Source organism: Camarhynchus parvulus, unplaced genomic scaffold (assembly GCF_901933205.1).
Source record: "Camarhynchus parvulus unplaced genomic scaffold, STF_HiC, whole genome shotgun sequence".
Classification (NCBI taxonomy): domain Eukaryota; kingdom Metazoa; phylum Chordata; class Aves; order Passeriformes; family Thraupidae; genus Camarhynchus; species Camarhynchus parvulus.
The window spans coordinates 68795-91406 of record NW_022148875.1 but is presented as its reverse complement, the minus strand read 5'-3'; the positions used below and the strand labels follow the sequence as shown (position 1 = coordinate 91406).

The 22612-nt window shown below is 52.6% G+C and overlaps 1 protein-coding gene across 1 annotated transcript; it reads right to left on the bottom strand.

Moving 5' to 3' along the window:
* Positions 1–401: 401 nt before the first annotated feature.
* KHSRP (KH-type splicing regulatory protein) lies at positions 402–22318 on the bottom strand (the record flags this gene model as incomplete). The annotated part of the gene is made up of 15 exons (XM_030970874.1): positions 22027–22318; positions 19498–19606; positions 19366–19404; positions 15807–15878; positions 15647–15704; positions 13838–14009; positions 11714–11812; positions 11533–11631; positions 9439–9541; positions 7407–7507; positions 5391–5532; positions 3522–3682; positions 2529–2647; positions 2342–2430; positions 402–593 (listed from the first exon to the last, which is right to left on the bottom strand). Coding segments are annotated over exons 1-15 (1777 nt in total), but the record flags the coding sequence as incomplete, so codon positions are not given.
* Positions 22319–22612: the final 294 nt, after the last annotated feature.

Below are 22612 nucleotides of genomic sequence, written 5' to 3'. Positions count from 1 at the left end.
AATTCTGGGCTGAATTTTGAGCTGAATTTCCAACACTTTCACGCCCTGATTTCCCCGATTCTCACCCAATTTCTTGTAGTACTCCTCCCAGGGGGGACCCCAGACTGAATTTTGGGCTGAATTTTGAACACTTTCACCCCCAAACCCCCCTGATTTTGGGGTGAATTTTGAGGATCCCAGACTGAATTTTGGGCTGAATTTCAAACATTTTCACCCCCAAACCCCCCCAATTCTGGGCTGAATTTCGAACACTTTCACGCCCCCATTTCCCCGATTCTCCCCCAATTTCTTGTAGTACTCCTCCCAGGGGACCCAGGGTGGATTCTGGGGACCCCAGACTGAATTTCCAACGCTTTCCCCCCCCCAAACGCCCCGATTTCCCCGATTTGCCCGATTCTCACCCAATTTCTTGTAGTACTCCTCCCAGGCCTTGGTGTAGTCGGCCTGGCCGGCGGGGGGGGGCTGGGGGGGCTCTCCCTGCACGGGGGGGGCGGCGGGCGGGGGCTGGGCGGGCACGGGCCCCGGCGGGTGCTGGTAATAGTGCGAGTAGTAGGCGGCCCAGGCCGCGCTGGGGTCCGGCGCCGGCGCCTTGCCTGGGGGGGGCCCCAAAGGGAACGCAGAGTTAGCGGGGGGCCCCCAAATTTCCCCAATCGCCTCCCGAAAATTCGGGAATTAGCTCCCGAAAATTCGGGAATTATAGCCCAAAAATTCGGGATTTTGAACCCAAAATTTGGGATTTTAAACCCAAAAATTCGGGATTTTGAACCCAAAAATTCGGGATTTTTACCGTGAAAATTCGAGAATTACCTCCCAAAAATTCGGGATTTTTACCGTGAAAATTCGAGAATTACCTCCCACAAATTCAGGATTTTTACCGTGAAAATTCGAGAATTACTTCCCAAAAATTCGGGAATTATAGCCCAAAAATTCGGGAATTATAACCCAAAAATTCCCGAATTACCTCCCGAAAATTCGGGGTTTTTAACCTAAAAAATTTGGGATTTTTAACCCGAAAATTCGGGATTTTTACTGTGAAAATTCGAGAATTACCTCCCAAAAATTCGGGAATTTTACCGTGAAAATTCGAGAATTACCTCCCAAAAATTCGGGAATTATAGCCCAAAATTGGGATTTTTAACCCGAAAATTTGGGATTTTTACCGTGAAAATTCGAGAATTACCTCCCAAAAATTCAGGAATTACCTCCCAAAAATTCGGGATTTTGAACCCCAAAATTTGGGATTTGGAACCCCAAAATTGGGGATTTTGAACCCCAAAATTTGGGATTGTTACCCCGAAAATTTGGGATTTTTACCCCAAAAATTCGGGATTTTTAACCCGAAAATTCAGGATTTTTACCATGAAAATTCGAGAATTACCTCCCAAAAATTCGGGAATTATAGCCCAAAAATTCGGGATTTTGAACCCAAAAATTCGGGGTTTTTAACCTAAAAAATTTGGGATTTTTAACCCGAAAATTCGGGATTTTTACCGTGAAAATTCGAGAATTACCTCCCAAAAATTCGGGATTTTTACCCCCAAAATTTGGGATTTTTAACCTGAAAATTGGGGAATTGCCCCCCAAAAATTCGGGCATTACCTCCCGAAAATTCGAGAATTACCTCCCAAAAATTTGGGATTCTTACCCCAAAAATTTGGGATTTTTACCCTGAAAATTTGGGATTTATACCCCAAAATTCGGGAATTATACCCCAAAAATCAGAGAATTACCTCCCAAAAATTGGGGAATTATCCCCCAAAATTCAGGATTTTTACCCCGAAAATTCGGGTATTATACCCCAAAATTTTGGATTTTTACCCCAAAAATTTGGGATTTTTAACCCGAAAATTCGGGTTTTTTACCCCAGAATTTGGGATTTTATCCTCAAAAATTCGGGATTTTTACCCCAAAAATTCGAGAATTCCCTCCCAAAAATTGCGATTTTAACCCGTTCAATAACCCCCAAAATTTGGGGACCCCAAAACCTCCCAAACCCAAAAGGTCCCACCCCAACCCCCCCAAATTTTGCGATTTTTTTAAGGATATTCCCAAATCCCCCACCCCAAAATCCCGACCCCCAACCCAAGGTGGGTTCCCCAAACCCTTTTGGGGATCCCCCAAAATTCGAGGACCCCCCCAAAAACCCCCCCCAGATTTTAGGAGATTTTTTAGGATACACCCAAGACCTCCCCCCAAAATCCCAAAATCCTAAAACTCCCACCCCAAAATCCCAAAGCCCAACCCCAAAATCCCGACCCCCAACCCCAGGTGGATCCCCCAAACCCTTTTGGGGATTCCCCAAAATTCGGGGACCCCCCCCCAAAACCCCCAAAATACTCACTGGGGTCGTGTGGGGCGGGCGGCTGCCACTGGGGGTACGCGTTCCCCCAGCCCTGGGGGGGGTACTGGTGCGGGGGGGGTCCCCCCGGGCTGCAAAATTTGGGGGTTCAAAGGGTCAGGTTTGGGATTTTTGGGGTTTTTAGGGGTTTTTTTAAGGGGTTCACCCCAATAAAAAGGGGGGTACTCACTGCGGGGGGGCTCCGGGGGGGCCCTGGTTGAAGGGTCCGGGGTTGAAGGGTCCCATGGGGCCGGCGGGGCCGGGGGGACCCCCGGGGCCGGGGCCGGGGCCAACGGGGCACAGAGGGCCCTAAAAGGGGGGAAATGGGGGGTTCAGGGGACCCCAAAAGGATTTGGGGGTCCCTCAGGATGGTTTGGGGGTCAGGGGAAGTTTTGGGGTCTCCCCTGTGGGATTTTGGGCAGGTTGCAGTACCAAGTTTCCCCACCAGAGGGCGACACTTGAACTCTGTGACTTTTGGGATTTTTTTTTTTGGGAGGAGGATTTTTGGATTTTTTGGGGGGCAATTCAGGGGAGTTTGGGGGTCCCTCAGGATGGTTTTGGGGTCAGGGGAAGTTTTGGGGTCCCCCCCTATGGGATTTTGGGCAGGTTGCAGTACCAAGTTTCCCCACCAGAGGGCGACACTTAGCACCGCACAAGTTTGTGAGTTTTGGGATTTTTTTGGGGGGAATTTGGGGGATTTTGGGGTTCTCGAGGAGGGTTTTGGGGGTCCCCCAAGAGGGTTTTGGGGTCGGGGAAGTTTTGGGGTCAGGGGAAGTTTTGGGGTCCCCCCCTGTGGGATTTTGGGCAGGTTGCAGTACCACATTTACCCACCGGAGGGCGACACTTGACATCCGCAACTTTTGAGATTTTCGGGTCGATTTTCTTTGGATTTTGGGATTTTTGGGAGATTTTCTTTGGATTGTTGGGATTTTTTGGGAGATTTCCTTTGAAATTTTGGGATTTTTTTGGGGAGATTTTCTCGGGATCTTTTGGGGAAAATTTGGGATCCCCCAGGACGATTTTTAGGGTTCCCCAAGAGAGTTTTGCCCCCCCCCAACCCCCCTTTAGGATTTGGAGCAGCCTGCAGTACCACATTTCCCCACCGGAGGGCGACACTCAAATCCCGCAATTTTCGGGATTATTTTTTTGGGGTGATTTGGGGCAATTTTGGGGGCGCCCCCACCTCGATTTTCTCCTCGATGAGCTGCTTGGCGTGGTCAATCTGCTGGGGGGTGCCGCGGATGACGAAGAGTTTGAAGTTGGGGTCCCCGTTGGGGGGCAGCTGCCGCGAGATCTCCACGAACGCCCCCGTCTGCTGGTTGATGGCCTTGACGTTCTCACCCCCTGAACCCCAAAAACATCGGCGCTCAAAGGGGCGCCCCAAAAACCCCCCCCGGTCATGGGGGTGCCCCAAAAACCCCCCCCGGTCATGGGGGCGCCCCAAAAACTCCCAAATCCCAAAAGCACCCAGGTCAGATGGGATACCCCAAAAATATCAGGGTCACTGGGGGCACCCCAAAAACCTTCTGAGGTCAGAGGGGGACCCCAAAAATCCCAAAATCGCCCCTGGGTGAGACGGAGCACCCAAAAATCCCCAAAACCTTCCCAGGAACCCCAAAACCTTCACGGGAACACCAAAAACCCCCTGGGACCCCAAAACCTTTATGGGAACCCCAAAACCTTCATGGGAACCCCAAAACTTTCCCTGGGAACCCCAAACCCTTCCCAGGAACCCCAAAACCTTCATGGGAACCCCAAAACCTTCCTGGGACCCCCAAAACCTTCCTGGGGACCCCAAAACCTTTATGGGAACCCCAAAAACCTTTATGGGAACCCCAAAACCTTCCTGGGGACCCCAAAACCTTCATGGGAACCCCAAAACCTTCCTGGGGACCCCAAAACCTTTATGGGAACCCCCAAAACCTTCCTGGGGACCCCAAAACCTTTATGGGAACCCCAAAAACCTTCATGGGAACCCCAAAACCTTCCTGGGGACCCCAAAACCTTCATGGGAACCCCAAAACCTTTATGGGAACCCCAAAACCTTCCTGGGGACCCCAAAACTTTCCCTGGGACCCCAAAACCTTCCTGGGGACCCCAAAACCTTCATGGGGACCCCAAAAGCCTCTGGGGATTTTTGGGGTGGATTTTGGGGCCATCGATGGGAATTTTGGGACGGGATTTTGGGGTCATTTCTGGGGATTTTGGGGCTTTTTGGGGCTGGATTTTGGGGCCATTTATGGGAATTTTGGGGCCATCAGGGATTGGATTTTGGGGCTGTTTGGGGAGAAATTTTGGGGTTTTTTTGTGGGGATTTTGGGGCCATTTTGGGGATTTTTGGGAAGGGATTTTGGGGTCATTTAGGGAGGTTTTGGAGAGAGATTTTTGGGTTTTTGGGGCAGGGATTTTGGGGTCATTTATGGGGATTTTGGGGCCATTTGGGGTTGGATTTTGGGGCCGTTTGGGGCAGGATTTTGCCGTTGTTTAATGGGATTTTGGGGCCATTTTTGGGAATTTTGGGGAGGCATTTTGGGACCGTTTGGGGAGAAATTTTGGGATTTTTGGGGTTGGATTTTGGGACCATTTGGGGGGCATTCCGTGCGGAGGGGATTTTGGGGCCGTTTTGGGAGAAATTTTGGGTTTTGTGAGGATTTTGGGACTGTTTGGGGAGAAATTTCGGGTTTTTTTGTGGGGATTTTGGGGCCGTTTGGGGAGGAATTTTGAGATTTTTGGGGTTGGATTTGGGCGCAATTTTGGGGAGGCATTTTGGCACTGCTTGAGGGGATTTTGGGGCCGTTTGGGGAGGAATTTCGGGTTTTTTGTGAGGATTTTGGGGCCGTTTGGGGAGAAATTTTGGGATTTTTGGGGTTGGATTTTGGGACCATTTGGGGAGGCATTCTGGCACTGCTTGAGGGGATTTTGGGGCCGTTTGGGGAGAAATTTTGGGTTTTTTGTGGGGATTTTGGGGCCCTTTGCGGGGATTTTAGGCAATCGGAGGTTTCAAGGGATTCAGGATTTTGGGGAGGGGTCCCAGGGGGTCTCCCCCGCTCACCTCTGCCGATGACCAGGCCGCACTTGTGGGTGGGGATGGAGAAAGTCATCTCCCCCCCGGGGGGGCCCCAGCTGCCCTGGCCCCGCCCCCGGCCACGCCCCCCCGGGGGCAGCCCCGGCCCGGGGGGTCCGGGGGGGCCGCTCTGTGGGGAGGGGGCGTCACTCAGGGGGTGGGACCCCCGAAATAGGGGGGGACACACCCCAAAACCCAGCCCTAAACCAACCCCAAAAAAACCACAAACCACCCCAAAACCAGCCCTAAACCAACCCCAAGAAACCCCAAAACCAGCCCCAAACCCGGCCTCAAAAAAACCCCAAAAAATCCCTAAAATGGCCCCAAAACCCCAAAACCAGCCCTAAACCAGCCCCAAAAAAACCACAAACCACCCCAAAAACCCAGCCCTAAACCAACCCCAAGAAACCCCAAAACCAGCCCCAAACCCGGCCTCAAAAAACCCCATAAAATCCCTAAAATGGCCCCAAAAAACCCCAAAAACCAGTCCAAAAACCAGCCCTAAACCCAGCCCAAAACCCCAAAGCCCTAAAATGGCCCTAAAACGGCTCCAAACCACCCCAAAAACCCAGCCCTAAACCAACCCCAAAAAAACCCCAAACCAGCCCAAAAAAACCCCAAAACCAGCCCTAAACCAGTCCTAAATCCACCCCTAAAACCAGTCCCAAAAAACCCCAAAACCAGCCCAAAAACCACCCAAAAAACCCCAAACCCAGCCCTAAACCAACCCCAAAAAAACCCCGTAAAATCCCCAAAATGGCCCCAAAAACCCAAAAACAGCCCAAAACCAGCCCTAAACCAACCCCCAAAAACCCCAAACCCAGCCCTAAACCAGCCTCAAAAAACCCCATAAAATCCCTAAAATGGCCCCAAAAAAAACCAAAAACCACCCCAAAACCAGCCCAAAAACCACCCCTAAACCCAGCCCTAAACCAGCCCTAAACCAACCCCCAAAAACCCCAAACCCAGCCCTAAACCAACCCCAAAACCCCAAAAAAAACCCCCCCCAAAATGGCCCCAAAACCAAACCAAAAACCACCCCCAAAACCAACCCCAAAGCACCACCAAAACCAGCCCTAAGCCCAGCCCTAAACCAACCCCCAAAAAACCCCAAAACCAGCCCGAACACCAATCCTAAACCAGCCCTAAAACGGCTCTAAACCACCCCAAAACCCAGCCCTAAACCAACCTCAAAAAACCCCATAAAATCCCTAAAATGGCCCCAAAAAAAACCCCAAAACCACCCCAAAACCCCCAAACCAACCCCCAAAACCCCAAAACCAGCCCTAACACCAATCCTAAACCAGCCCTAAAACGGCTCTAAACCACCCCAAAACCCAACCCTAAACCAGCCTCAAAAAACCCATAAAATCCCTCAAATGGCCCCAAAAAACCCCAAACCACCCCAAAAACCAACCCCCAAAAAAACCCTAAAACCAGCCCTAAAACCAGTCCTAAACCAGCCCTAAACCAACCCCCCAAAAACCCCAAACCCAGCCCTAAACCAGCCTCAAAAAAACCCCATAAAATCCCTCAAATGGCCCCAAAAAAAAACCACCCAAAAACCCACCCCAAAACCAACCCCCAAAAAAACCCCAAAACCAGCCCTAAACCCAGCCCTAAACCCAGCCCAAAAAACCCCATAAAATCCCTAAAATGGCCCCAAAAAACCCAAAACCACCCCAAAAACCAGCCCAAAAACCAGCCCCAAACCCAGCCCTAAACCAGCTCCTGACCCCACCCCGAAGCCCCCTCCCCAACTGAAGCCCCCTCCCCAAATTACCCTGAGGCTCTGCAGCAGCTCGTTGATGATGCCCTGCCCCCCCCCGGGGTGAAGCCCCCTTCCCAAATTACCCTGAGGCTCTGCAGCAGCTCGTTGACGATGCCCTGCCCCCGAAGCCCCCTCCCCAACTGAAGCCCCCTCCCCAAATTACCCGCAGGCTCTGCAGCAGCTCGTTGATGATGCCCTGCCCTCCCCAGGGTGAAGCCCCCTCCCCAAATTACCCTGAGGCTCTGCAGTAGCTCGTTGATGATGCGCGCCGCGTGCTCGCAGCGCTCCGGGGGTCCCATGATGTGCGCGATCTTCTCCGGCCCCGTGCCGTCGTCTGGGGGATGGGGAATTTGGGGAGGGGGCTTCGATTGGGGAGGGGGATCCTCAAAGCCCCCTCCTCAAATTCTTTACAGCCCCCCTCCTCAAATTCCCCAAATCCCCCTCCCCAAATTCCTCAAATCCCCCTCCTCAAATTCCCCAAATCCCCCTCCTCAAATCCCCCGACTCCCCCAAATCCCCCTCCCCAAATTCCTCAAATCCCCTTCCCCAAATCACCCAAATCCCCCTCCTCAAATTCTCCAAATCCCCCTCCCCAAATTCCCCAATTTTCCCCCAGCCGGCTCTAATCTGGGGAGGGGTCTCCAATTTGGGGAGGGGTCTCCGATTTGGGGAGGGGGCTCACCTTGCTTGAACTGGATGCGCACCCCGGCGTCGTTCTGGATCTTTTTGATCATTTCCCAAATCCCCCTCCCCAAATCCCCCTCCTCAAATCCCCCAAATCCCCCTCCTCAAATTCCCCAAATCCCCCTCCCCAAATTCCCCGAATCCCCCTCCTCAAATTCCCCAAATCCCCCTCCTCAAATCCCCCGACTCCCCCAAATCCCCCTCCCCAAATTCCTCAAATCCCCTTCCCCAAATCACCCAAATCCCCCTCCTCAAACTCCCCGAATCCCCCTCCCCAAATTCCCCAATTTTCCCCCAGCCGGCTCTGATTTGGGGAAGGGTCTCTAATTTGGGGAGGGGTCTCCAATTTGGGGAGGGGGCTCACCTTGCTTGAACTGGATGCGCACCCCGGCGTCGTTCTGGATCTTTTTGATCATTTCCCAAATCCCCCTCCTCAAATTCCCTGAATCCCCCTCCTCAAATTCCCCGAATCCCCCTCCTCAAATTCTCCAACCCCCACTCCCTAAATTCCTCAAATTCCCCAAATCCCCCTCCTCAAATTCCCCAAATCCCCCTCCCCAAATTCCCCGAATCCCCCTCCTCAAATTCCCCAAATTCCCCACCTCAAATTCCTCAAACTCCCCGAATCCCCCTCCCCAAATTCCCCAATCTTCCCCCAGCCGGCTCTAATTTGGGGAAGGGTCTCTAATTTGGGGAGGGGTCTCCGATTTGGGGAGGGGGCTCACCTTGCTTGAACTGGATGCGCACCCCGGCGTCGTTCTGGATCTTTTTGATCATTTCCCAAATCCCCCTCCTCAAATTCCCCGAATCCCCCTCCTCAAATTCTCCAACCCCCACTCCCTAAATTCCTCAAATCACCCAAATCCCCCTCCCCAAATTCCTCAAATCCCCTTCCCCAAATCCCCCTCCTCAAATTCCTCAAATTCCCTGATTCCCCCTCCTCAAATTCTCCAAATCCCCCTCCTCAGATTCCCCAAATCCCCCTTCTGAAATTCCCTGAATCCCCCTCCTCAAATTCCTCAAATTCCCTGAATCTCCCTCCCCAAATTCCCCGAATCCCCCTCCTCAAATTCTCCAACCCCCACTCCCCAAATTCCCCAAATCACCCAAATCCCCCTCCCCAAATTCCCCAATTTTCCCCCATCCGGCTCTAATTTGGGGAGGGGTCTCCGATTTGGGGAGGGGGCTCACCTTGCTTGAACTGGATGCGCACCCCGGCGTCGTTCTGGATCTTTTTGATCATTTCCCAAATCCCCCTCCTCAAATTCCCTGAATCCCCCTCCTCAAATTCCCCAAAATCCCCCTCCCCAAATTCCCCGAATCCCCCTCCCCAAATTCCCCAAATCTCCCTCCTCAAATTCCCTGAATCCCCCTCCTCAAATCCCCCGACTCCCCCAAATCCCCCTCCCCAAATTCCTCAAATCCCCTTCCCCAAATCACCCAAATCCCCCTCCCCAAATTCCCCAATTTTCCCCCAGCCGGCTCTAATTTGGGGAAGGGTCTCTAATTTGGGGAAGGGTCTCCAATTTGGGGAGGGGTCTCTAATTTGGGGAGGGTCTCCGATTTGGGGAGGGGGCTCACCTTGCTTGAACTGGATGCGCACCCCGGCGTCGTTCTGGATCTTTTTGATCATTTCCCCGCTGCGGCCGATGACGACGCCGACCGAGTGCCGCGGCACCGGCACCTGGGGCAATTTGGGGAGGGGGCTCAGGGGCCAGACCCCCCCCAAAAATACGGGGAGGGGGGCAAAACTCGGGGGATTTTTTACAGCAGAAAAATCGGGGGTTTGGGGTGAAAAACGCGGGTTTTGGCTTCAAAAATTGCATTTTTTGCGGTGAAAAATGAGATTTTTTCCGGTTTTTTTGCTCTAAAAATTGGATGTTTTTGGCCTCAAAAATTGGATTTTTCAGGTAAAAAATGAGATGTTTTCAAATTAAAAATTGGATTTTTTTTGGCCTCAAAAATTGGATTTTTCAGGTAAAAAATGAGATTTTTTCACCTTAAAAATCGGATTTGTTTTGGCTTTAAAAATTGGATTTTTTCAGGTTAAAAATTGGATTTTTCAGATAAAAAAAGAGATTTTTTCTCACTTAAAAATTGGATTTGTTACGGCTTTAAAAATTTGATTTTTCAGATAAAAACCCAGGTTTTTTCATATTAAAAATTGGATTTGTTTTGGCTTTAAAAATTGGATTTTTTCAGGTTAAAAATTGGATTTTTTGTGGTAAAAAATGAGATCTTCATGAATTAAAAATAGAGGATTCTTTTTGCATTAGAAATTGGATATTTTACCTTAGAAATTACATTTTTTTAGCTTTAAAAATTGGATTTTTTACCTTAAAAATTGGATTTTTTAACCTTAAAAATTGGATTTTTTTGGTATTAAATATCGGATTTTGCACAGTGAAAAACTCCATTTTTTTTCACCTTAAAATTGGGTTTTTCAGCCTTAAAATTTGGATTTTTTTATGGTGAAAATGGAGATTTTTTTTTTCCTTCAAAATTGGGGTTTTTGGGGTGAAAATGAGAACGAAAAATAGGGATGGAAAAGGGGATTTTGGGGGTAAAAAAAGCGATTTTTGGGGTGAAAAAGGAGATTTTTGGGGTGATTTTTGGGGATGAAAAAAGGCCATTTTTGGGGTAAAAAAAGCAATTTTTGGGGTGATTTTGGGGGTGAAAAAGGAGATTTTTGGGGTGATTTTTGGATTGATTTGAAGATGAATTTTGGGGGTGAAAAAGGAGATTTTTGGGGCGATTTTGGGGGTGAAAAAGGGGATTTTTGGAGTGTTTTTGGGGTGATTTTAAGATGGATTTTGAGGGTGAAAAGGGGGATTTTTGGGGCGATTTTGGGGGTGAAAAAGGGGATTTTTGGGGGTGATTTTTGGGGTGATTTTGGGGGCGAAAAGGCTATTTTTGGGGTGATTTTTGGGGTTGAAAAAGGGGATTTTTGGGGTGATTTTTGGGGCGATTTTGGGGGCGAAAAGGCTATTTTTGGGGTGATTTTTGGGGTGAAAAAGGGGATTTTTGGGGTGAAAAAGGGGATTTCTGGGGTGATTTTTGGACTGAATTTAAGATGAATTTTGGGGTGATTTGAAGATGATTTTGGGGTGAAAAAGGGGATTTTTGGGCCGATTTTTGGGGTGAAAAAGGGGATTTTTGGGGTGATTTTTGGGGTGAAAAAGGAGATTTTTGGGGTGATTTTTGGATTGATTTGAAGATGAATTTTGGGCGTGAAAAAGGAGATTTTTGGGGCGATTTTGAGGGTGAAAAAGGGGATTTTTGGAGTGTTTTTGGGGTGATTTTTGGGGTGAAAAAGGGGATTTCTGGGGTGATTTTTGGAGTGAATTTAAGATGAATTTCGGGGTGATTTGAAGATGATTTTGGGGTGAAAAAGGGGATTTCTGGGGTGATTTTGGGGTGATTTTTGGGGGCGAAAAGGCTATTTTTGGGGCGATTTTTGGGGGTGAAAAAGGGGATTTTTGGGGTGATTTTTGGGGCGATTTTTGGGGTGAAAAAGGAGATTTTTGGGCCGATTTTTGGGGGTGAAAAGGGGATTTTTGGGGTGATTTTTGGGGCGATTTTTGGTGTGAAAAAGGAGATTTTGGGGGTGATTTTTGGGCCGATTTTTGGGGTGAAAAAGGGGATTTTTGGGGTGATTTTGGGGCTCTCACTCACGTCGATTCCCCCTCCCAGGCGAGCTCCGTAGTCCGAGCGGTCCCCGAATCCTCCCTGGTCCCGCTCCCTCAGGATGTCCAGCACCATCTCACAGGCTTGCTGGGAATGTGGGGCGGTTTTTTTGGGGTGAATCCCGCAGATTTTGGGGTGGTTTTGGGGTTTTTTTGGGGGTTTTTCTCACCTGCACTTTGTAGGGCTCCCCAATGATGCGCAGGGGTTTGTCCACGTTGGTGTTTTGGGAACCGTCTTGGATCAGGATCATTTTTACCCCTGCTCGTTCCTGGGGAGGGGAAAAAAGATGAGTTCTCACCTCAAAAAATATCCAGGGACCCCAAAAGTTGTCAGAAATCCCAAAAAAAAACCATCCAGGGACCTCAAAAAATAAAGAGAGACCCCAAAAGTGGCCAGAGATGCCAAAAAACAGAGAGGGGCGCCAAAAATAAAACCCCAAATTATCTCAAATCCACCCCAAACCTTCCCAAACGGTGTCAATTCTTCCTCAAATCCCCCAAATCTCCTCAAATCCCCTCTAAAGCCTCCCCAAATCCCCTCTAAATGTCCCTAAATCCCCTCAAATCCCCCTAAACCTTCCCAAATCTCCACTAAACCTCCCCAAATCCCCTCTAAATGTCCCTAAATCCCCTCAAATCCCCCCTAAATCCTCTCAAACCCCCCTAAACATCCCCAAATCCCTCCTAAACCTCCTCAAATCCCCTCTAAACCTCTCCAAATCTCCTCTAAACGTCCCTAAATCCCCTCAAATCTCCACTAAGCCTCCTCAAATCCCTCCTAAACGTCCCTAAATCCCCTCAAATCCCTCCTAAACCTCCCCTAATCTGCTCTAAAGATCCCTTAATCCCCTCAGCTCCACCCTAAACATCCCCAAATCCCTCCTAAACCTCCCCAAATCTCCTCTAAATGTCCCTAAATCCCCTCAAACCCCCCCTAAACCTCCCCAAATCTCCTCTAAATGTCGCTAAATCCCCTCAAACCCCCCTAAACATCCCCAAATCCCTCCTAAACCTCCTCACATCTCCTCTAAACCTCTCCAAATCTCCTCTAAACGTCCCTAAATCCCCTCAGCTCCACCCTAAACCTCTCCAAATCCCCCCCAAACTACCCCAAACCACCAAGACTCTCCCAAATCTCCACTAAACCTCCCCAAATCACCTCTAAACGTCCCTAAATCCCTTCAAATCCCTCCTAAACGTCCCCAAATCTGCCCTAAACCTCTTCAAATCTCCTCTAAACGTCCCTAAATCCCCTCAGCTCCACCCTAAACCTCCCCAAATCCCTCCTAAACCTCCCCTAATCTGCTCTAAAGATCCCTAAATCTCCTCAGCTCCACCCTAAACCTCCTCAAATCCCCGGCAAACCTTCTCAAATCCCCCCTAAACCCCCCCCAATCCCCCGTTAAACGCCCCCAGAAGCGCTGCCAAGGGGATCGAGGAGCTGCCAAGGGGACCGAGGAGCTGCCAAGGGGATCGAGGAGCTGCCAAGGGGATCGAGGAGCGCACCTGGAGCTGTTTGATGGTCTCGCCGCCCTTGCCGATGACCAGCCCCGCCTTGCCCGCGGGGATCATCAGCTCCTGCACGGTGCCTAAACCCCCTCAAATCCCCTCTAAACCTCCTCAAATCCGCCCTAAACATCCCCAAATCTCCTCTAAACGTCCCCAAATCCCCTCAAACCCCCCCTAAACCTCCTCAAATCTCCTCTAAACGTCCCTAAATCCCCTCAAGGCCCCCTAAACCTCCTCAAATCCCTGGCAAACCTTCTCAAATCTGCCCTAAACCCCCTTAAACCTCTCCAAACCGCCCCAGAAGCGCTGCCAAGGGGACTGAGGAGCTGCCAAGGGGACCGAGGAGCTGCCAAGGGGATCGAGGAGCTGCCAAGGGGACCGAGGAGCGCACCTGGAGCTGTTTGATGGTCTCGCCGCCCTTGCCGATGACCAGCCCCGCCTTGCCCGCGGGGATCATCAGCTCCTGCACGGTGCCTAAACCCCCTCAAATCCCCTCTAAACCTCCTCAAATCCGCCCTAAACATCCCCAAATCTCCTCTAAACGTCCCCAAATCCCCTCAAACCCCCCCTAAACCTCCTCAAATCTCCTCTAAACGTCCCTAAATCCCCTCAAGGCCCCCTAAACCTCCTCAAATCCCTGGCAAACCTTCTCAAATCTGCCCTAAACCCCCTTAAACCTCTCCAAACCGCCCCAGAAGCGCTGCCAAGGGGACTGAGGAGCTGCCAAGGGGACCGAGGAGCTGCCAAGGGGATCGAGGAGCTGCCAAGGGGACCGAGGAGCGCACCTGGAGCTGTTTGATGGTCTCGCCGCCCTTGCCGATGACCAGCCCCGCCTTGCCCGCGGGGATCATCAGCTCCTGCACGGTGCCGTTCTGCCCGTTGGCCGCGTCGGGGAACGGCCCCGGGGGGCCGCCCCGGCCCCGCGACACGATGTCGTCCAGCAGCGCCTTGGCCTTCCTGCCCAGGGGGTTTGGGCACGTTTAGGGGGGATTTGGGGAATTTTGGGGGGATTTGGGGAGGTTTAGAGGGGATTTATGGAGGTTTGGGGGGGATTCGGGGCATTTTGGGGAGGTTTGGGGTGGGTCCTGTCATCCAGCAGGGCCTTCGCCTTCATGCCCAGGGGATTTGGGGGGCATTTGGGGGGTTTGGAGGGGATTTGGGGGATTTCAGGGAGATTTGGGGAGGTTTAGAGGAGATTTGGGGAGATTTTGGGGAGGTTTGGGGTGGGTTCTGTCATCCAGCAAGGCCTTCGCCTTCCTGCCAAGGGGGTTTGGGCACGTTTAGGGGGGATTTGGGGAGGTTTAGGGAAGATTTGGGGGTTTTGGAGGGGATTTGGGGTGGTTTAGGAGGGGTTGGGGGGATTTTGGGGAGGTTTGGGGTGGGTTCTGTCGTCCAGCAGCGCCTTGGCCTTCCTGCTGAGGGGGTTTGGGGGCATTCAGGGGATTTGGGGGGGCATTTGGGGAGCTTTAGGGGGGATTTGGGGGTTACTGGGCAGAATTTGGGGGGTTTGGGGAGGTTTAGGGGAGGTTTGGGGTGGGTTCTGTCATCCAGCAGCGCCTTGGCCTTCCTGCCCAGGGGATTTAGGGGCATTCAGGGGATTTGGGGAGGTTTAGGGGGGATTTGGGGGTCACTGGGCAGAATTTGGGGGTTTGGAGGGGTTTTGGGGAGGTTTAGGGGGGATTTGGGGAGGTTTAGGGTGGATTTATGGAGGTTTGGGGGTCATTTGCGGGATTTGGGGGAGGTTTGGGGGGCATTCTGTCGTCCAGCAGGGCCTTGGCCTTCCTGCCAAGGGGATTTGGGGGGCATTCAGGGGATTTGGGGCTGTTTAGAGGGGATTTGGGGACGTTTGGGGAAGATTTCAGGAAGTTTACAGGAGATTTGGGGAGGTTTGCAGGGGATTTGGGGGGATTTTGGAGAGGTTTAGGGTGGATTTATGGAGGTTTGGGGGTCATTTGGGGGATTTGGGGAGGTTTGGGGGGCATTCTGTCGTCCAGCAGCGCCTTGGCCTTCCTGCCCAGGGGATTTAGGGGCATTCAGGGGATTTGGGGAGGTTTAGGGGGGATTTGGGGGTCACTGGGCAGAATTTGGGGGGTTTGGAGGGGATTTGGGGGAGGTTTAGGGGGGATTTGGGGAGGTTTAGAGGGGATTTATGGAGGTTTGGGGGGGATTCGGGGCATTTTGGGGAGGTTTGGGGGGGATTCTGTCGTCCAGCAGCGCCTTGGCCTTCCTGCCCAGGGGGTTTGGGGGCATTCAGGGGATTTTGGGGTCACTGGGCAGAATTTGGGGGGTTTGGAGGGGATTTAGGGGGGATTTGGGGAGGTTTGGGGGGTATTTAGGGAGGTTTAGGGGGGATTGGGGGGATTTTGGGGGGATTTGGGGAAGTTTAGAGAGGATATGAGAAGATCTGTGGGGAATTTAGGGAGGTTTGGGGAAGATTTGTGGAAGTTTGGGGAGGTTTAGGGGGATTTGGGGAGGTTTGGGGGGAGGTTTAGAGTCCCCAGGGTGATTTTGGGGTCCCGAGGACAATTTTGGGGTCCCCAAGAGGTTCCCAAGGAGAATTTTGGGGTCCCCGGGGCGATTTTGGGGTCACTCACTGCACGGACTCGGGGGACCCCGTCAGGGACACGCTGCGCTCCGGTAAGCCGCCGCTGTCTGGGGGACACAAAAAGGGGGTTCAGGGGGGGGTTCCCCCACAATTTTGGGGTGATTTCCCCCCAGTTTGGGGGCTCGGGGAGGTTTTGGGGTCCCCCGTACCTGGGGAAATCTGCACCTTGCACCCCGAGTCCTGCTGGATTTTGTTGATCTGTTCCCCCCCTCGGCCGATGACTGAGGGGGGAAAAATTGGGGGGTTTGGGGTTTGCGGGGGGTCCCCAAAATCCCACAAATCTTTGGGACCACCCCCCAAAATCCCCCAAATCTCTGAGACCACCCTCAAACCTCAAACCCCCCCAAAATCCCTAAATTCCCCCCTAAAATCCACCTCAAAACCCCCCCAAAATGGGATTGGGGAGGGGTCCCCAAAATCCCACAAACCCCCTGGGACCACCCCAAAAATTTATGGGACCACCCCCAAACCCCAAACCTCCCAAAATCCCCCTCAAAAACCCCCTGCCACCATCCCCCCCAAATTGGGGTTTGGGACGACCCCCAAATTCCAAATTCCGCTTTGAAACCACCCCAAAAATTTATGGGACCACCCCCAAAATCCCCTGGGACCCCCCAAAATCCCCCAAACGCCCCCAGACTCCCCTGGGACCGCCCAATCCCGTCAAACCGGTCCTCGGTCACACTCGTACTGGAGGCCCCAAAACCCCATAAATACCCGTCAAAACACCCCCCAAACCACCCCATAAATACCGCCCTGGGGACCCCAAAAACCCCATAAATACCCCCAAAAGCACCCCCCAAAACCCCAAAAAACACCCCAAAAAGACCCCAAAAAATGCCATAAATACTTCCAAAGATGCTCCAAATAAAACCCATAAATACCCCAAAAAAACCCCAAAATACCCCAAAAAACCCCATAGATACCCCAAAAAACCCCCAAAAACCCCCAAAACACCCCAGAAAGACCCCAAAAATACCCCCAAAGATGCTCCCAAAACCACCCCATAAATACCCCATAAATACCACAAAAACACCCCAAAAAAACCCCACAAAATCCCCCAAAACCCCAAAAATCCCCAAAAAACCCCACAAAATTCCCATAAAACCCCCAAAATTCCCATAAAAACCCCCAAAGAAACCCCATAAAAACCCTGCAAAAATTCCCATAAAAACCCCCAAAAATTCCCATAAAAACCCCCAAAAAAACCCCATCAAAACCCCCCAAAAATTCCCATAAAAACCCCACAAGGCCCCTTGAAAACCCAACAAAAAACCCATAAAAATCCCCCCAAAAATCCCCATAAAAACCCCACAAAACCCCCACAAAATCCCCCAAAAACCCCAAAAATTCCCATAAAACCCCCCCAAAAATTCCCATAAAGCCCCCCAAAAATTCCCATAAAAACCCCCAAAGAAACCCCATCAAAACCCCCAAAATTCCCATAAAAACCCCACAAAACCCACAAAACCCCAAAAAAAAGCCCCAAAACCCCCAAAAAACCGCCTGGCGAGGGTGAAAACCCCCAAAACTCCCCGCTGGGGGACCTAAGCCCTCCGAAAATCCCCATGGGAAACCCCCAAAACCTAAATCCCCCAAAACCCCCCAAAATTCCCCTAAATCCCCTCAAAATCCCAAATCCTCCACCCCAAAAATCACCCCCAAAACCCCAAATCTCCCACAAAAATCTCTCAAAAAATCCCAAATCCCCCACCTAAATCCCCACAAAACCCCCAAATCCCCCCTAAATTTCCCCAAAACCCAAATCTCCCCCCCTAAATTCCCCCAAAATGCCCAAACCTGGCCCGCAGGGGGGGGTCCCCCAAAATCCCAAATCCCCTCCCTAAATTCCAATTCCCTAAATCCCCCAAAAATCCCAAACCTGAGCCCTCCGTGGGGGTCCCCCCAAATTGGGGTGACCCCAAAATCCCAAATCCACCCCCCCCAAAATCCCCCAAATCCCCCCTTAAACCATTCCCCAAATCTCTCAAACCCCCACCCACCCCCCCAAAATCTCCCCCAAAATCCCAAATCTCCCCCCAAAATCTCTCCAAAAAATCCCAAATCCCCCACCCTAAATTTCCCCCAAATCCCAAATCTCCCACCCCAAAATTCCCCCCAAAATCCCAAATCTCCCACCCCTAAATTCCCCCAAAAATCCCAAACCTGAGCCTCTGTGGGGGTCCCCCAAGTGGGGTGACCCCAAACATCCACCCCCCAAATCCCCCAAACCCCTTAAATTCCCCTCAATTCCCCCCTCAAAATCCCAAATCTCCCACTCAAAAATCCCCCCAAAAATCTCCCCCAAAATCTCCAATCCCAAACCCCCACCCTATTTCCCCCCCAACACCCCAAAATCCCCCAAAAATCCCAAACCTGAGCCCACCATGGGGTCCCCCCAAAATCCCAAATCCCCTCCCTAAATTCCAAAATTCCCCTAAATCCCCCCAAAAATCCCAAACCTGTGCCCTCTGTGGGGGTCCTCCCCAAATTGGGGTGACCCCAAAATCCCAAATCCACCCCCCAAAATCCCCCCAAATCCCCCTTAAAATTCCCCTCAAATCTCTCCAAAAAATCCCAAATCCCCCACACCAAAATCTCCCCCAAAAACCCAAATCTCCCGCCCAAAATCTCTCCAAAATATCCCAAATCCCCCACCCCAAAATCCCCCCTAAAATCCAAAATCCTCCCTAAATCCCTCCAAAATTCCCCAAAATCCCAAATCCCAGCCCCAAAATCCCCATTTCCCAACCCCAAAACCCTTTGGGACCCCCCAAAATCCCTTCAGGACCCCCAAAAACCTTTTGGGACCCCCCAAATCCCTCTGGGGACCCCCCAAATCCCCCAAAAATCCATTCGGGATATTTCACAGCGCCCCCTCCTGGCCACAGCCCGGTACTACAGGAGCCCCCCAAAAATCCTCAATTCCCTAAAACCCCCTCAGGACCCCCCAAAATCCTTTCAGGACCCCCAAATCCCCTTCAGAACTCCCCAAAATCCTTTCAAGCCCCCAAAACCCCCAGGGCCCCCCCAAACCCCTCCAGGACCCCCAAGGACCCCCAAATTCCCTTCGGACCCCCAAACCCGGCCCCCCCCCAAACCACCCAAAACCTCAGAGCCCCCCCAAACAACCCCCAAATCCCCCAGACCCCCAAAATCCCCCCAAACCCTTTCAGGACCCCCAAAATTCCCTCCAGGACTCCCCAAACCCCCTTCAGGACTCCCCAAAATCCTTTCAGAACCCCCCAAAATCCCCCCAGGACCCCCAACCAAACCCCCAAAATCCCCTCGGACCCCCCCAAAATCCTCCCTCCAGGACCCCCCAAACCCCTCAGAACCCCCAAAATCCCCAAACCCCCAGGACCCCCAAAACCCCTTCAGGACCCCCCAAACCCCCTTCAGGACCCCCCAAAATCCTTCTGAGGACCCCCAAACCCCTTCAGGACCCCCAAACCCCTCAGGAGCCCCCAAAACCCCCCCAGGACCCCCCAAAACCCCCCCAGGACCCCCAAAAAACCCCCAGGACCCCCCCAAATTCCCCCCCAGGACCCCCAAAAACCCCCAGACCCCCAAACCCCCATACCCCCAAACCAGACCCCCCCCAAAATCCCTCCAGAACCCCCAAACCCCTTCAGGACCCCCCAAAATCCCCCAAACCCCCCAGGACCCCCCCCAAAATCCCCCCAGGACCCCCCAAACCCCACTCACCTTCCCCCTGCGCCGCCAGTTTCTTGCTCTCGGGCTGATCTGGGGGTGCAGATTTTTGGGTTGGGGACCCCCCCAAAATTTCCACCCCTCCCCGCCCCCCACCCCAAATTTTGGGGTTCAGGTCCCCCTCACCTCCATCCTCCAGCTGCCGTTTTTGCCCCCCAAAAGCCCCAAAATCGGGGGGGGGGGCGCTGTTGTTGGGCACGGGCGGCGCCGCGTCCCCCCCGATTTTGGCCGCGATCTGAGGGGAGAAATTCAAAATTTGGGGCGGTTGGAGAAGCTCGAAAAGCAGCAAAAATCACCCCAAAATTCCCTCCTGGGAAAGCCCAAATTGTTAGAGAAATGTAGGAGGTAAAAAACACCAAAAAACACCAAAAAAGGCAGCAAAATTACCCCAAAAACTCAGCTTAAAATGCTCCGAAATGTCATAAAATAACCCCAAAGTTGCCTTAAAATGCTCCTAAATATGCTAAAATCCCACAAAATCACCCCAAAATCATCTCAAAATGCCCCAAAATCACCTCAAAATGCCCCAATATCCTACAAAATCACCCCAAAATCTCCCAACATGCCCTAAATCACCCCAAAGTTACCCCAAAATCACCTTTAAATGCCCCAAAATCACCTTTAAATGCCCCAAAATCCCACAAAATTGCCCCAAAATGCCATAAAATAACCTCCAAATGGCCTTAAAATGCTCCTAAATACACTAAAATCCCACAAAATCACCCCAAAATGCCCTAAACCATCCCAAAGTTACCCCAAAATCACCTTAAAATGCCCCAAAATCACCTTAAAATGCCCAAAAATTGACCCGAAATGCCATAAAATAACCCCAAATCTGCCTTAAAATGCTCCTAAATATTCTAAAACCCCATAAAATCACCCCAAAATCCCCTCATAATACCCCAAAATCACCCCAAAGTTACCCCAAAATCACCTTTAAGTGCCCCAAAATCACCTTAAAATGCCCCAAAATCCCACAAAATCATCCTGAAATGCCCCCAAAATAACCCCCAAACCTCCCAAAATCTCACAAGATCACCCCAAAATCCCCCCAAAATCCCAAAAATTCTACAAAATGTTCCTAAATCCCACAAAACCCCACAAAACCACCCCAAGATCTTTAAAAAAATCCCCTAAAAACCGCCCAAATTTACCCCAAAAAACCCCCAAAATCCTCCGGGTTTTGGGGGTCACCCTAAAGAGTATCACCGAACTCACGCTCAGAGCCCCAAAATCCCCTCAGGACCCCCAAAATCCCCCTCAGGACCCCCCCCAAAATCCCCCTCAGGATCCCCAAAATCCCCCTCAGGACCCCCCCCCAAAATCCTCCCCAAAATCCCCTCAGGACCCCTCCCCAAAATCCTCCCCAAAACCCCCTCAAGACCCCCCAAAATCTCCTCAGGACCCCTCCCCAAAATCCCCTCAGGACCCCCGAAAATCCCCCTCAGGACCCCTCCAAAATCCCCTCAGGACCCCCCAAATCTCCCTCAGGACCCCCAAAAATCTCCCCTCAGGACCCCCAAAACCCCCAAAATCCCTCCCTCAGGACACCCCCCTCAAAATCCCCTCAGGACCCCCCCAAAATCCCCCTCAGGATCCCCCAAAAATCCCTCAGGACCCCCAAAATCCCCCTCAAGATCCCCCCAAAATCCCCTCAGGACCCCCAATATCCCTCAAGACCCCCCCCAAAATCCCCCTCAGGACCCCCCAAAAACCCCTCAGGACCCCCAAAATCCTCCCAAAATCCCCCTCAAAATCCCCCCAGGACCCCCCTCCAAAATCCCCCCCAAAATCCCCTCAGGACCCCCCAAAATCCCCTCAGGACCCCCCCAAAATCCCCTCAGGACCCCCCCAAAATCCCCCAAGACCCCCCAAACCCCCCCCCAGGACCCCCCCAAAATCCCCCTCAGGACCCCCAAAATCTCCTCAGGACCCCCCCAAAATCCCCTCAGGACCCCCCAAAACCCCCTAAGGACCCCCGAAAATCCCCCTCAGGACCCCCCAAAATTCCCTCAAGACCCCCCAAAATCTCCTCAGGACCCCCCAAAATCCCTCCAAAATCCCCTCAGGACCCCCAAAATTCCCTCAGGACCCCCCAAAATCCCCTCAGGACCCCCCAAAATGCCCCCAACAAAACCCCCAAAGTCTCCCTCAGAACCCCCCCAAAATCCCCTCAGAACCCCCAAAATCCCCTCAGGAACCCCCCCGAAAATCCCCCTCAGGACCCCGCAAAATCTCCCCAAAACCCCCTCAGGACCCCCCAAATCCCCCTGAGGACCCCCAAATCTGAGTGCCCGAAACCCCTTCCGCCCCCGTTGCTCCCTCACCGCGCCCATCAATCCCCCCCAGACCCCGCTAATTAACCGCGCTCATTAACCACATTAATTAACGGCGCGATTACGGTAGAGGCGCCTCCACGTCCGTAATTACGGTACCGTGAGGGGCAAAGAAGGAAAAACCGGCAACGGGAAGGGCGGGAAAATCGTGAGGGAGGGGGCCGGTGAGGGGAGGGCGACCTCCCCATCCCCCCCCCCTCACGACCCCCGGTGGGGGGGGGGAAGGGGAGGGGCCTTACCGGGAATGTGGGGGCGGGGAGGCTCGGGGGGCATCCCCGGTACCTCCCTCGTTTTCCCTCCGCCCCTCCGAGCCCCTCACCTGCCGAGCTCGCTGCACCGCGTCGGCGAACGCGTCTTTCCGTCCCGTTCCTCCGCCGCCGCCGCCACCGCCGCCGCCGCCTCCGCCGCCGCCTCCGCCGCCGCTGCCGCCGCCTCCTCCTCCTCCTCCTCCCGGGCCGGCCCCGGGCCCGGCTGAGGGAGGGGCGGAGGGAGCGGCCCCCGGTTGAGGCGGAGGGGGCGGCGCGGGGCCGAACTCGGACATGGCGGAGGCGGCGACGGGAACGGGCCGCGCTCGCCTCAGGCCGCGCGGGGCAGGCTGGGAGGCCCCGCCCTCACCGGAGGAGCGTAACCAATCACCTCGCGTCTCTTTAGTGACTGACAGATTCTTTGGCGAATCAGATACTGAGGGCAGCGCGCGGCGGCCAATGGGAGGAAGGAAGGAGCCGGCGCGCTGCGATTGAGGGGTGTTGGAGTGAGTGACAGCGCAGAAGGCCAATAGGGAGCGCGGGGATGGACGCGGGGCGTGGGAGGGACTGAGGGTGCGAGACCAATCAGCGCAAGGGAGGCCCCGCGAGACGCCGCGATTGGTGAAGGAAGCGGAAATCATGAAAAGGGCGGGGCTATAA